General features: G+C 36.1%; 1 protein-coding gene across 9 annotated transcripts in view; it reads left to right on the top strand.

The window, feature by feature from the left end:
- MTMR2 (myotubularin related protein 2) overlaps window positions 1-15,111 on the top strand; it is a 94,514-nt gene that overhangs the window by 73,157 nt on the left and 6,246 nt on the right. For all 9 annotated transcript variants that reach the window (NM_001133737.1, XM_024254644.2, XM_024254650.2 and 6 more), the window contains 5 exon segments: window positions 3,450-3,599; window positions 4,342-4,530; window positions 6,322-6,507; window positions 9,050-9,256; window positions 12,494-12,586. In NM_001133737.1, coding sequence (NP_001127209.1) covers window positions 3,450-3,599; window positions 4,342-4,530; window positions 6,322-6,507; window positions 9,050-9,256; window positions 12,494-12,586 — 825 coding nt within the window.

The raw sequence follows: 15,111 nt of genomic DNA, 5'->3' as shown, positions 1-15,111 counted from the left end.
TTTTAGTAGTCTACAAAGAGAGTGTCTGAGGGCTAGCCAATTCCAGTTTTCTGCTTGAAAGGCAGTTTTTAATGAAGATAGGTGTATCGGCTTATCTAAGAATGAGGAGGACAATAGCCATGAAGGTAATCTAAGTCAGTGGTTCTCATTCCTACCCCACCCTGCTACTTACCTGAATAATGTGACATTCCTCATGAGAACAGTGGTTCTACTGGTAGTGTTTTTACAAGGATATGGGAAGTGGGGTGGGAGAGAGATGGGAGTACCTTTCTGGGTTGGGGGATGGTACATTAGGCTCTCTGATGTATACTTCTCAAGTGATCTGACCTTTAGCTCTGACTCCATGTTTTCTAAGAAAACTTCAGAAACTAATTTTGCTTCATATGGAAACGTCCTATGGTTCACTGATTTATTCATTCATGCATTTATCAAATTCATATAATACCTTCTCAATACTAGTGGCTAAAATATGAAACAAAATGATAAAGTCCAGGTTCCCGAAGAGTTTGTGTTCAATGGAGCATTCAAACAAATAGATTAACAATTACAATATAATGTAATGAATAGTCTGATAGAGCAAGTACTGTAGGGAGAGAACATGAGGCCATCTGGGAGCTGAAAGACGTTTGATATAGACTAGACCAGAGCATACAGTGGCAAGGGAGAGAGCTGGAGAAAGCAGGATTGTAGAGGGCTTTGCTAAGTCTGGTAAAGGACTTCATACTTTATATGAAAAGCAATAGATAGCCATTGATTTTAAGCAGAGGAATGACATAATCCCTTTTGCATCTTAAAAGATTACTCTGGAGGCAGTGTAGAGAATGGATTATAGAGGGACAGGAGAGAAGTGATAATGGCCTGAATTAGGGAAGTGGTGGTAAGAATTGAAAAAAGTGAGCAAACTTCTGGTATTTCTGGAGGAAAAGTCATAGAAATTGGTCACTGACTGGATGTAAGGGATAAGGGAGGGGGAGGAGTTAAAGGTGATAACCAGGTTTCTTGGTTGAATACCATCTCTTTAAACTTGTCAATTGACTGTACTTTTTAGTACAGCATGTGAAAAAATACATATAAGTATACATATTCATATATAAAAATATGAAATATATATATTTTTTCACGTGCTATAATAAAAAGTACAGTGAATTGTGTATATATATATATTATATATATAAATTTTTAGAATCTCACTCTGTCACCCAGGCTGGAGTGCAGTGGCACGATCTTAGCTCACTGCAACCTTCACCTCCTGGGTTCAAGCAATTCTCCTGCCTCAGCTTCCCAAGTAGCTGGGATTACAGGCATGAGTCACCATTCCCAGCTAAGTTTTGTAGAATAGAAAGGGGGTTTCATCCATGTTGGCCAGGCTGGTCTTGAACTCCTGACTTCTAGTGATCTGCCCGCCTCTGCCTCCCAAAGTGCTGGGATTACAGGCGTGAGCCACCTTGCCCAGCCAGCACGTGAATATTTTGTTAAAAACCTCTAATTAAGACTTTTACTTCTGGAAATAAGTCATGGGTAAAAATCTGTATAAAGTTAATGAGCAGCCTGGTGCAGGGTTTAACTTTCATCTTGAAGTTGTCCAGACTATCTGAAGTCAAGGAAATCAGGAGGGAGGGAAAGATGTAGACCACAGGGAGCAAGATGGGACCAGGCTAATTATATGGGGTAAACAAGATGTAAGGTACTAATGAAAGAACAGTTAGGGATAAATAGAAGCGCTATTGAGAGTTTGCTGGAAGGGAATTTTCTTTCTTAACATCCTTCTGGGTGTTTGGCAACAGCTTGAGAAATACTTCTTTAAAGGAGAGTACATTCTGCTCTTTGAGATTTTTACAACAACTCAGTGAACTACGATAGTAAATTTTTCTTGAGGAATAATGTACTTTTATATAAAAAGGATAGATTTGGAATGCTCATGGAATTCTCTACTACTTCCTAATGTATAGCTTTGGCCAAATTACAAACTGTGCCATAGTTTCTTTGTCTATGAAATGAAGTTAATGAAACCTGAGTACAGTAAAATATATCTGTGTGTTTGGGTGTAAAGAGGCTGGCAAAGTGCCTACACATAGTAGATGCTCAGTAAATGTATTTTTCACTTTCAATTCTGTCTTTTTCTGTTTGATATAAGAATTTTCAGAGATCATAAAATTTAAGATAGATTTTCTTAAGTGCAACCATTTAATAGCTTAATTTTGTATACAGTGAAGGATGGAAAATTTCAGTTGTCTTATTAGATAATCCTATATGTGAAGTAGTACACTATTTATAAAATAGCAGATATTGAAGGAGCACGAGAGCTCAGTAGTTGATATGTTTTTAAAAAATTGTTTGAAGCATTTTTCTTGCCTGTTGCGTGTTGTCATTTTGCCTTCCATTCCTCCCTTACTTTTCTAATATATTTTAGATTAGCAACATCCATTAGTACTATAATACCTGAGTGAAAAATGTACTTTATGTATGTAAGTGATAGCTGTGTATGTAGCACTCTGGTGGACACTTGGTGCCTGACTTCTGATATTTCTTTGTATAGATGAATGGCAACAAAGTCAATCATCCAGTCAAACTGAATGAGACCCTGCACTTTGGGAGGCCGAGGCAGGCGGATCACCTGAGGTCAGGAGTTCGCAACCAGCCTGACCAACATGGTGAAACCCCGTCTCTACTAAAAATACAAAATTAGCTGGGCATGGTGGCGCATGCCTGTAATCCCAGCTACTCGGGAGGCTGAGGCAGGAGAATCGCTTGAACCTGGGAGGCAGAGGTTGCAGTGAGCCAAGATCGCGCCATTGCACTCCAGCCTGGGCAACAAGAGCGAAACTCTGTCTCCAAAAAAAAGAATAGGAACATTTGGCCAGGTGTGGTGGCTCACGCCTATAATCCCAGCACTTTGGGAGGCCAAAGTAGGTGGATCACGAGGTCAGGAGATTGAGACCATCCTGGCCAACCCCGTCTCTACTAAAAAATACAAAAATTAGCCCAGCATGGTGGTGTACGCCTGTAGTCCCAGCTACTCAGGAGGTTGAGGCAGGAGATTCACTTGAACCCGGGAAGCGGAGGTTGCAGTGCGCTGAGATCGCACCATTGCACTCCAGCCGGGGCGACAGAGAGAGACTCCGTCTCAAAAAAAAAAAAAAATAGGAACATTTGAAGTCTTACTGTTTCCTTCCTCCTCCTGAATATGCTTAGCACAGCCCCACACTCAATATTTAGTGAATTAATGTCTGTTATATTAACATCAAATTGGGTTCCACAAATGAATACGTATCCCTACATTAGAATATCTAATCCTAAAAGCCTGATACCACAGGCTGACAACAACTATCCCAACACTTTAGGAGATGGATAGTAGAGGTCAGAGAGATTGAACAGGATGGCTTCTGTCCTGGTGTCGTTTAATATTTTAGTTACATAGTAATTTGTCTTATGTTTCATTTCACATGTAGGGAATTCCAAATGAAAGCTGGAGAATAACAAAGATAAATGAACGATATGAACTTTGTGATACATACCCTGCCCTCCTGGTTGTGCCAGCAAATATTCCTGATGAAGAATTAAAGAGAGTGGCATCCTTCAGATCAAGAGGCCGTATCCCAGTAAGTAGGAAGTTTGGATGAGCCTTTGCAAGTGCTTTTTTACTCAACATAATGCTGAGATTAATAAGTGGGAGAATGGATTCAGGATATAAATAGCTACAGCAGCAGGTCTTTCGTGGGGATATTGGAGATTGATTTATTTAGTAAAGTTAAAACTGGAAGAAAGACTTAAAGGGGCTTCCGGAGAGTGTGATATGGGTATTAGATAACTGCACAGAATTGCATGATTCTTTACTGAAAAACAAAGTTTGCTCTGTGTATTAGTCACTATTTATCTTATTGTATATTCTTTAGTCATGGTGATAAATGTTCTTTTTTTTTTTTTTAAGTCCTAGAAAGAAGAACACCTTACAAATTTATAACTGGCTCTTAGAAAGATGAGCTTAAATAATTTTAGGTACAAAATTCATAGATTGTAAAGGCTTTTAGAACTGAGCAGTTTTACTAATATATTAAGTGGGGTTTACTTAGCCCTGTTTCACAGTATTTTTTTCAGGAGATAACATTTCCCAATAATCAAAGACTTTCCTAAATCAGTATCTGACTAAAGAATTAGACCAAGTTTTCCACATGCCAGAATTGGCTTCAAAGAAAGGTGATGATTTTTCCTAGCAGCCCCAGATGTCCTTTCATGGCCAGGCTTTGGATCCAATTAGAAAGCAGAGCTTTATTGAGTACTGTTTTTGAGAATTATAAACAGAGAAGTATGTAAAAGGTGTGTTACCATTTTTTCCTCATTAAGGTGTTATCATGGATTCATCCTGAAAGTCAAGCCACAATCACTCGGTGTAGCCAGCCCATGGTTGGAGTGAGTGGAAAGCGAAGCAAAGAAGATGAAAAATACCTTCAAGCTATCATGGATTCCAATGCCCAATCTCACAAAATCTTTATATTTGATGCCCGGCCAAGTGTTAATGCTGTTGCCAACAAGGTCAGATGGTCTCTTAGTAATTATAATTATGGTTTCATGGATCAGCTGAGTTTGGCAGGGCCACAGTGTAGTAAAAAGAGCTCAGGCTCTACAGTAGTAAAGATATAGGTTCTAGTCTTGGCTCTTCAACTTGATGGTGTGATTTTGAGTTAGTTATTTAACCTCTTTAGAACTCAATTTGTTTATTGGTAAAAATGAGAATAATAATAGTTAACAGCATTGTTTTGGGAGCAAAAATCATTTAATAAAAAATAATGCATAAACTTTTGCTTACTTACATAATAACTAGGTGTTCAGTTATTCTTAGCTTCCCACTTCTCCAAAGTTGACAACTAACTGAGCTTATGACTCACTGAAGTCCCTGTATAGTACTGCTCTAGGAATAGCGAACTAGTGTTCTCAGTGACTAGTGGTGCCCTCTTCTGACCATCCTCCACCTGAACAAGTTATTCAGACTGAAGAATTGGCCGTTAGCTATAGCTGATTGTTCCAGCAGAATAAATATTAGCATTGTGGAAATAGAAATTTTGGTTCAGTTGACCAAATCTATAGAAGGAGGGAAGGAGAGAGAAGACATAACTACAGCAGCAGGTACCATTACTGAAAAGCGCTCATCTTTTCAAGTGTACATTTCAGTGCTTTTAGTATATTCACAAAGTTGTACAACCATGCCACTACCTGACTGCAGGGCATTTTCATTCTATGTGTTTCTGCGACAGGTTCTGTATAGTTGTTACCACTGCTGTCTTTCTAGAATGTTGCAACAAATTTGAATTGAAAGTTCCTGTCTTATTCCCACTCTTCAGAAGTAATCCTTAACAGGTATCCATTGAAACACTGTTAATTCTATAATTGTGCCAAACGATTTCCCAGACTCTCAGTGTCAGAAAGGAAGCTGAACTTCTGTTCTTTCAGTAATTTGTTGCTGGTTATGAGTTGGTGGGTTTTGTTGTTTTCAGAGGTGTGGGTCATATGATCACTTAATTTTATATAATTTACTGCTCCAGTATTTTCCTGATTTGTTTCTATTAGGGCTCTAAGAAGTATGATTTTACACGAGTTAGGTAGGAGATAGAATATTTTATTCATGAAATATAAAAAGATTAAGTCCAGAAAAATAAGGTTCTTCTTTCTAGCCATATCTTATTTTGAACACCAAATATTTTCTCATTCTATTCGTAGATGTAGATTTAAGTCTTTGAGAACATTGATGATGATAGCATTCTGTGCTTTTATCCTTGTTCTGTCTTTTTATTTAAAGAGAATTCCATGGTTAAAAAAGAAGCAGGTCATTTTGATAGCAAAGAGTTTATTTCTCAGATAGGAAGATTAAAATGAGGTGAAGAGGCAGGGAGGTGAAGAGGCAGGGAGGTGAAGAAGCATAGGTGAACCAGACATGTGGTCTCAGCACATGAAACTTACAGTCTGGTAATTTCAGTATATATGAAAGGAAGTCTTCTGTAAGAAATTATGTTTGGGTAGGACTTGGCATATGGGCTGGGAAAATTTAGTGCTTTACAGTGTTTAAATACCTTCCTATGTGTTTCATATTTAATTTTAATAATGGCCACATGAGCAAGTCAGAGTACGTATATATTCATTTTGTAAAGAAGAACATGAGGAAGCGAGTGGTTGTGCTAAATAAGTTGTCCTGAGCCATCCACATTTTCCTGTGGAGTTTTCCTGGTCTCCAGTAATATGTATCATCTTTTATGCTATTGGATATTTTATGTCACTTGTTTACAGATGTGCATTCATTTATGATTTTCCATGATATGTGCTTTTTTCCAGGCAAAGGGTGGAGGTTATGAAAGTGAAGATGCCTATCAAAATGCTGAACTAGTTTTTCTGGATATCCACAATATTCATGTTATGAGAGAATCATTACGAAAACTTAAGGAGATTGTGTACCCCAACATTGAGGAAACTCACTGGTTGTCTAACTTGGAATCTACTCATTGGCTAGAACATATTAAGGTGGGTGTGTGTTACTATATCCCAAACAAAGACTCTCTCTACCCCTTTGTTTATATTAGCTTTTTACTTATAATTGAAATCAACATGAAGGTACCTTTCTAAACAATGAAAAATGGGTAAATGCTTTGATACTTGGAACTACTACCTTATTTTAATGTTTGAATGAATTGGTTTTTTATATTGTGCATTTGGTTATGTTATACTTCTTTTGTTCCCCCTCTCCCATCCTATCTGAATTCGAACCATCCTTCAGATTCCAGTTCATATTTCATTTCTTCCATAAAGTCTTCCCAGATTGCATCCTTTTCCATTTTCTCTGAACTCTTTACCCTGTCTTTCCATCTAATCAGGAACTAGTCTGTACTTTGTTTGCTTTTGTGTGTCAACCAATGTATATTGCTAATTTATGGAGACCAAGACCGGATAAATCCTATATATATTTTTTGTCCTCTCAGGAGCTAGGGCAGCACTATCCATGTGAATAGGTACCCAATAAATATTAGTTGTATGATTTGTGAAGTTAAAACCATTCTGATCAGGGAAATGAGGTGGAGTGGTTCCATGAGCCACACTGAGTGCTAAGTCATTCGCAGAGCACATGTCAGTGCTAATTTACCTAACATGCTAATTTAATATAGTTATATTTTCAGATATGGTCTGTCAGTAACATAACTCACCAAAATATAGACTTATGTAACCACATATATAAATATTATGAGGTAATGGGAAATGCAGTCTTTCATGTTAAGAAGGAGGATACTTCTACTCACATTAAAATCTCTGAAGTTCAGACAGAATTGAAGAGAAAACCAAACTGAATAAGAATTTTAAATAGACCATTTTTACTATTGTTTCCCTTTGAGAAGCTTAGAAGCTTGAAAATCATAAAGTATAAACACTACTCAGAGAGCATGTTCATGTGGCCCATTTATTAAATTATGTGATGTGTAAATATACAGCCTTAGGCTTGATTTGGAACTAACATAAATTGCTGTGTTTGATTCTGAAAACTCCAGATATTTAATTTGCAGTTTCAACATGGTCTCTAAAAGGCTGGCTATGACAAAATCAAATTTCCCTAGAGGTATAAGACATGGGCTAAACTACTTTATTCTCCCCCAATCCTTATCACACAAAGAAAGTTTATTTACTCAATCACTCTCTTCTGGTCTCTGCTCAAATATCACCTTTCTGAGAGAGGCCTTTCCCAGCCTCTTTACAAAATAAGAGTTCTACCAGCATTCCCTATAACTTCTATGGAGCGTTTTCACTTATTGCCATCTGGTATACTGTATATTCCCTTGTTTATTTGTGACTGGTGGGCCTCGCCCAAATAGAATGTAACCTTCAGTAAGCAGGAACTTTGTTCCCTGCTGTATGGCCCGTGCCTACAGCAATATCTGCCTTCTAGTAAGGGACTCCATAAATGTTTATTTAATGAATGAATGAACAGTTACTACTTTGGATAACTCTTCCTGATCAATCTTAACTAAGCCTTCGGGTTAGTGATTCTGAACTTTGTATATGCACTAGAATTATAGGTGGAATTTATTTAAGATAATGAATTAGGATCATTGGACAATGAGGTCTAGGCACTTCAGGCTTACAAATGACTCTTGATATATAGTCAAGATTGTCATAGTACCCCATTTCCAGAATATGCTTATAGCTGTGATCAAGGGGAGGTTATCATATTTCCAAGCTTAATAATCTGTTTTCTTTCATTCTCATCTGTGTATGTAGAACTATACTGTTTTTCAAGTATAATACAATATGGCCATTGCAGAGAAAAATAGGGCTGTATTGTCTTTTTTTTTTTTAAGATACCATACTTTTGTGTTTCTTTTTGGTTATATCTAATTATGTTTAGTTTTAACTCAAGATCGATTTCAGAAAAGGTAAGTTATTTTGCAAAGGATTTCTGCATATTTAAAAAAATAAGAGCTGAAGTTAAATAACAGATTGACATATTAATCTGTGAATTTTCATGAATAGTGTTACAGAAAAGTAGCTCACTCTAAAGTTTATACTGTGCTTGCTGTATGCTCTGTGACATAAAAATCTTTAGTCAAAACAATACAGTAAATGCTATAGAGTATTTTAAAAGAGATCCAGTATTATTGCTTTCAGGTACTTATCCCAATTTGGTTTAAGCATTGTTTTAAATCATAAAAAGGCTTCAATTGCCATATCAATTATTTTTATTTAAATAGATGATGGAATATTTGATTCTTAGAAACAGATCTCTTTAGAACTTTACTAAGAAGAATCTTACACCATGATTTATGTAGCACCCAAAGGTACTTTTGATTTGGCTATTTCATTGGGCAAATTAATAGGAGTCAGCAATTATGAGGTTTTTCTAGTTTTAAAAGCAAAATTTATAATCTTCTACCATTTAAAAAAATTCTTCTTAGGAAGGGACAAATGTTTTTCCTCATGTTATTGAAATAATGATCCCTCATAAGCTGTATTAGTAAATTTTGAAGAAGGAAGTATTTACCTTGTTTAAAAACAATTTATTAAAAAATCTGTTTTCCAGCTTATTCTTGCAGGGGCTCTTAGGATTGCTGACAAGGTGGAGTCAGGGAAGACGTCTGTGATAGTGCATTGCAGTGATGGTTGGGATCGCACAGCTCAGCTCACCTCCCTTGCCATGCTCATGTTGGATGGATACTATCGAACCACCCGAGGATTTGAAGTCCTTGTGGAGAAAGAATGGCTAAGTTTTGGACATCGATTTCAACTAGTAAGTAAGGAACCTTGACTTTTGATATATCACATGCATTCATGCCAAGGCATGTGAAAAAAATGTGTTTTTTAAAATAAGATATTCATCTGAAATTGATCATTTAGTGGGGTAAACGTTTTTGCTTGTTTTGGGAAGCATTAAGATATCCCTAACATGACTAGTCTGGAGCCAGAGCTAGCTATTTGTCAAGTGTCTGTCTTTTCTGTGATCTCCAATGGGAAACATCCAATATCATTCAGTGATGTCCACGGGTGTTTCTGGGCAGGCGTTTTCCTAAATAATTGAAAAACTTTTAGAAGGGTCTTTACCCAGATGCTGTGTGTAATGTTTACCTTTAGTATCCAGTAGTTACCAGAGTATACTAGCAGTGTTTATACAGTTGTCCCTTGGTATATGTGGGGGCTTGGTTCCCAGATCCCATGAACAGGCCAAAATCCACACATATTCAAGTTCTGAAGCTGGCCCTGCCAGGACCGTAAAGTCGGCCCTCTGTGTATGTGGGTTCCGCATCCTGCATTTGGCTGAAACAGATCTGCATATAAGTGGACCTGTGCAGTTCTAACCGTGTTGTTCAAGGGTTAACTGTAACTTGAAAGGACAGACATTTAAAGTTAGTCTGCTTTTTTGAACTTGAACTGTTAAATAAAATTGGGTACCTGGAGTGTTTATTCAGATGGCTCACCTTTTGCTGTTCTCTACACAATGTACTTATCATGAAACGGCCATTTAAAACAAACTCGTACTTCAAAGAATCAAGTTTTAGTCAGCCAAAGCTGCACATGTTCATATAAATGTGTTCAAAATCAAACATTTTGGGGTGTTTGAAGTTGCTATGGATTCCTAAATTGCTAACTCTGGTTACCTACTCCCCCCGTTTTTTTTTAACCTAGTTATATTCTGAAAATAGAATTTTGACAATTAAAGGGCACCCAGTCAAGAGGATTTGCTCACAAGGTTAATGTAGAGTAATAATTCTCAAACTTTTTGGTTTCAGGACCCCCTTTACATTGTTAACAATTATGGATAGAACTTTTTTTTCCTAACTCCCCAAACTTGTTACCCAGAGAACTTTATGTGAATTATATCTATCAATATTTGCCATATTGAAATTTAAATTTGAAAAAATTTAAAAATATTTCTTAATTTAGGAAATAAGCTTATTATATATTAACAGAAATATTTAAACAAAAAAATAATATTTTCCAAAACAAAAAGTTTAATGAAAAGACTGGCATTGTTTTACTTTTGCAAATTTAATGAGTTTGGCTTCATAGAAGATAGCTGAATTTTATATCTATTTTTACCTTCAATCTGTTATGTTTTGTTGGTTTTAGTATATGAAGAAAATCTAACCATATACAGATATGTAAGTGGAAAAGCAGAAAGTATTTTAATAGCTTTTTCAGGGAATTGTAGATACTCTTCTTTGATACTATGCCAGAACTTGATAAATGGTAGTTTCTTAGAGATTAGTTGTTATATGGAATCCAAAATCAAGTTAATGAATTTTTTTATCATTAAATTCCATTGGTCTCACTTCCATTTTGAATAGATCTTTTACCCATGTGTGGTTATGTAAAATCACATATTGGTTATTTGGAAAATACTGGCTTATTGAGTTACACAGATCTTCCAAATATAAATGCATTTCATCATATAATACCATAAAATCACACTTATTAGTCATCACCATTGATTTTGTCAGAAAAGCCTTCAAGTATTTTTAAGCTCATTATGGTGGGCAAAAGTTCACCAAAAATTGAGTTTTCACTCAAAAGCTTGAATTTTTTCATTGACAACAAATATTGTCAGCTGTTTTCCTTTCAGTGATAATTCACATTGTACATTTTCAAAAAAAAGTCTTTAAGTCTTTCTAACCACAGTGCATACATTAATTTTTCTTTCAAGTAAAAATGATGAGAAAGTGCTATCTCCTACCATAATACATGCAGCAGCAAAGAGTTACACATATTTCCCGTTTGTCACACAGGCCATTAAAAAAAGTGTACTTAAGGGATGAGATTTAATAAAATTAGTAATTTTTACTGCCTTGTTAAGTACACTGGCATAAGAGAAATGGACTTTTTTTCTTTCTTTAACTGTGTCTGGTAGGGTAGAGTACAGTGGGTACAAATGCAGTTTTAATTATAAGCATTGCCCTGCTTGATGCCTGCAAAGGCACCAGAATTTTTATCCTTCATAACTTCTGCATCATTAGTGCAAATGCCAACACACTGAAAAAGGTAAATAATGTCTTAATATTATGGAAATAGTTTTGACCTCACAGCCCTTGGATGTTTGTGGACCACACTTTTAGAATTCCTGCTTTGGGGTAAGGAGCAGGATTCTGTTTTCAGTTAACTGAGTCAAAGGTCCTCAGAGGAAATAACTGAGAAACTAGGTAGATGACTACATGCTTGGAGGGTGGATGTCAAGCATTTTTGACAGGTTTTCTAAGATGTGTGCTAATATGGTTCCTCGTGATGAAGACACATTAGTGCTAAGATAGGATGGGGTACCCTTCACTCAGTGGTCAAGATATTAACAGAGAATGGTGCTTTCTGAGGCCAGTGTCCATGTAACTTATTTCTCAGAGAGAAATTAAAATCTCCAGGACAAAAATCTGGCCTCTGAGTTCTGACTGCTTCCATCTTTTATTAACAACCTTTTAGGATCTGGGTTTATTAAACAGAGTAGTAATTCATATTGTAAGCACTTGTGTCAGAAAATATCTGAGCAGTTTGCACATCAAAATGTTAGTAGATTTCTGTTTGGCAGGATAATGGGTGATTTTTTACTTAGTTTGCAATGCTCTTTAAAAGACTTTCTGAAAATTTTTATGTATTTGAGACAGGGCCTTGCTTTGTCATGCAGGCTGGAGTGCAGTGGTGTGACTGTAGTTCACTGTAGTCTTGTACTTTTGGGCGCAAGCCAGCCTCCCACCTTAGCCTCCTGAATAGCTAGGACTACAGGTGCACGCCACCATGCCTGGCTTTTACAAATTTTTTGTAGAGATGGGGTCTTGCTATGTTGCCCAGACCCATCTCGAATTCCTGGCTCCAAGTGATCCTTCCACCACAGCCTGCCAAAGTGTTGGGATTACAGATGTAAACCACAGCACCCGACTTTGAAAATTTTTAGACTATTGACCAATTATTGTTTTTTTAAAAAATTATTTCCATCAAAACATGAAAAATCCCCTGAAGTTCATATATTTCACTCTTTTTGCTTCAGAGAGTTGGCCATGGAGATAAGAACCATGCAGATGCAGACAGATCGCCTGTTTTTCTTCAATTTATTGACTGTGTCTGGCAGATGACAAGACAGGTAATTTATCTGGCCTATCTATTCTTACACATCTCCTTTCAGTTTTCCTGTCAGAGTGGGAAGATTTGGTCACTGATAATCCTATTATAGATCATTAAATGGAAATTCCTGTAACATCTCCATGTCCATGTGAGAGCTATTATTTATTGTCACATTATGAATCAGGTTAAAGATTAACACTTGAAAATTTGATTCTATTAGTATTTCAATGAGTAGCATTGATAATAACTCCCAAGAGGTTTTATCCTGTGTTTTGAACAAATAGTGTTAAATAGACTCACCTAGAAGCACATTTATATATTGCTAAGAGTGGAGAAAAAATAAGCTAGGTACCGCAAGCAAAATAAAATCTTTTAAATAACTTTAACTGTTAATTTTTTTTTAAATTTCAGTCTGCTTCTTCTGAAAATTTTTATTTTAAGGGAAAAATGTTTATATAGAAAGCATAACAAGGGAGGCACATATTACATCCAGTTCTTTTTATTTTTTGGCATAGAGAGAGCTATTATGGCTTTTAGAACTTCTAACAAATTTATTTGAAATATTAATATAAATGAATTTAATCTTTTGGAAAGAGCAGAGGGGACTGAGGAAACACCTGGTTTATTGTGAGATCACTTTATTAATGAGGCAACGGGTCACTGTCTTAAAAATATGATTTAATTCTGACTCAAACCATCTCGAAACCCTGTTGAATGCAGTTCATTGGGAGATAATTATTTACCCAAGCATTTATTAGACCCCAAAACAACTGGAAGTCTGAATTGTTTTTACTTAGATTGCCATATGAATTTAAAGTAGGGCAAGTGCTGGCTCTGCCTGGCTTTGGATCATATTTATTTAGGAGCATATTTTTAGCTTCAATAAAATACTATTTATTTCAATACAAGAAAATTAATGGTAATCAGGTGAAATAATCATCAATTATATATTTAATAGTCCCTTGCCTCCATAAGCATTTCTACTTGGGTGAATTATTTAGAAACTGTTGGGTTAAATGAAGCATTTTCGTAGCTATGATTACAATATGATGAGACTAGTATTTTAGCATATATACTGAAAAGGTGTATACAATTCAGTTTTGGTTTATAAATCAGACCTTTGGTGTGTTGGGAGGTAGGAGGAAGGAGAGGTGCAATGTTTAATACTTTCTTGGATTAGGTTTGACTTTTTCCTTTGGAATTGGCTTTGAGGCAGTATATCAACTACCTAAGTCCCTACAATCCTTTTTTGGATGTTTGACCCAAAACATTAGGACCCCACTTTTGACTATTACCATATTCAGTTTTAAATAACCTTTGACTCTTGGCAGAAATCAAATTCGCCATCAAAGGAGTAGGAAAGCTCTTTGAAACTGTGGTATTGTTGATGGTTGTGTGTACTGCTTTCCAAGGTGAATACCTTGAAGGAAACGATGTGTTTGAATGTATCAGTTCTGATATGTTTGCTAGAAAAAAAGCACATTTACCAGTTTCTTGCAAAGAAGAGTACATGATAATCTACAGCCAACCACCCTGAATGCACCCATCTCATCTGATTTTGGAAGCTAAGCAGGGTCGGGCCTTGTTAGCACTTGGATGGGAGAAGAATACATCATAATACATTTCTTCCTTAGTAATTTTAATTTTGTTAACTTTTTATATGCTGTATATCTGAAAGTAGTTTAATCCTAATTTTGAGCCTGGCACTAAATAAAAGAAAATCAGTTTAAATCTGTATTTTTGATAGAACCTAAAATACTTTATAGCCATCTTTATTTTATACACCTAGTGTTTCTCTGTATATTTTCTTCCTGAATATAAAGCATATTAACTAGTCATAATGTTTGTTAGCAATTAACAGTTTTATAAATACTTGAATACTAGTACAGAGACTTGAATAGCACATTTGTCAAAACAGAACTAACTGTATTATGACAGCCAGATTCTATACCTCTCCTCTTATTTCCATCCTCCTCTCTGTCACCTCAGCCCTGAGATCAGGAAGCAATTGTTGAAGGGCCTTTTAGATTTCAAACATGTAAAGAAAACAAAATAGTTCTCTTCTGCTTAGGGTTTTAAAAGCAATAGCTGCAGTTAATGCCCTGCTATTTTAGTTTCTTTGTGAGGAAATGCCTACTGATTAAGCTGTCTTCTCATAGCCGAGCTAATAGTTTTGCCAAGATGAAAAACTAATCGCAGGCTTAGATCCTTGGGATTGCTATTTAGTGATTCAGGATGCATTCATATTTCGCTAATAATAAGGCTGTTAAGAGTGTGAAAAATATAGGAGGTGGGATTTATTTTTTAAACGAATAAATGGGATTTGACAAAAGTTTTTTACAATTGGCTTTTTGTTGTGGAAATGCTTGGTCATCTTCTGCTTGATCATCTGCTTCATTCAGCTTCACAGCCACAAAAATCAAGGCCTAGTAAGTGCCCTTTCTTGTTTAGGAAATCTGTCATGTTACCCTGTCTATACTTGCTAAAATGTAGGAAACTTCAAGGCAGACTTGTTTTCATCCCTGTTCCATTTACATGCTGTTT

This window comes from Pongo abelii, chromosome 9 (genome assembly GCF_028885655.2).
Source record: "Pongo abelii isolate AG06213 chromosome 9, NHGRI_mPonAbe1-v2.0_pri, whole genome shotgun sequence".
Lineage (NCBI taxonomy): Eukaryota > Metazoa > Chordata > Mammalia > Primates > Hominidae > Pongo > Pongo abelii.
Note: the sequence above shows the minus strand (reverse complement) of the source record. Positions and strands in the feature narration are given on the sequence as shown.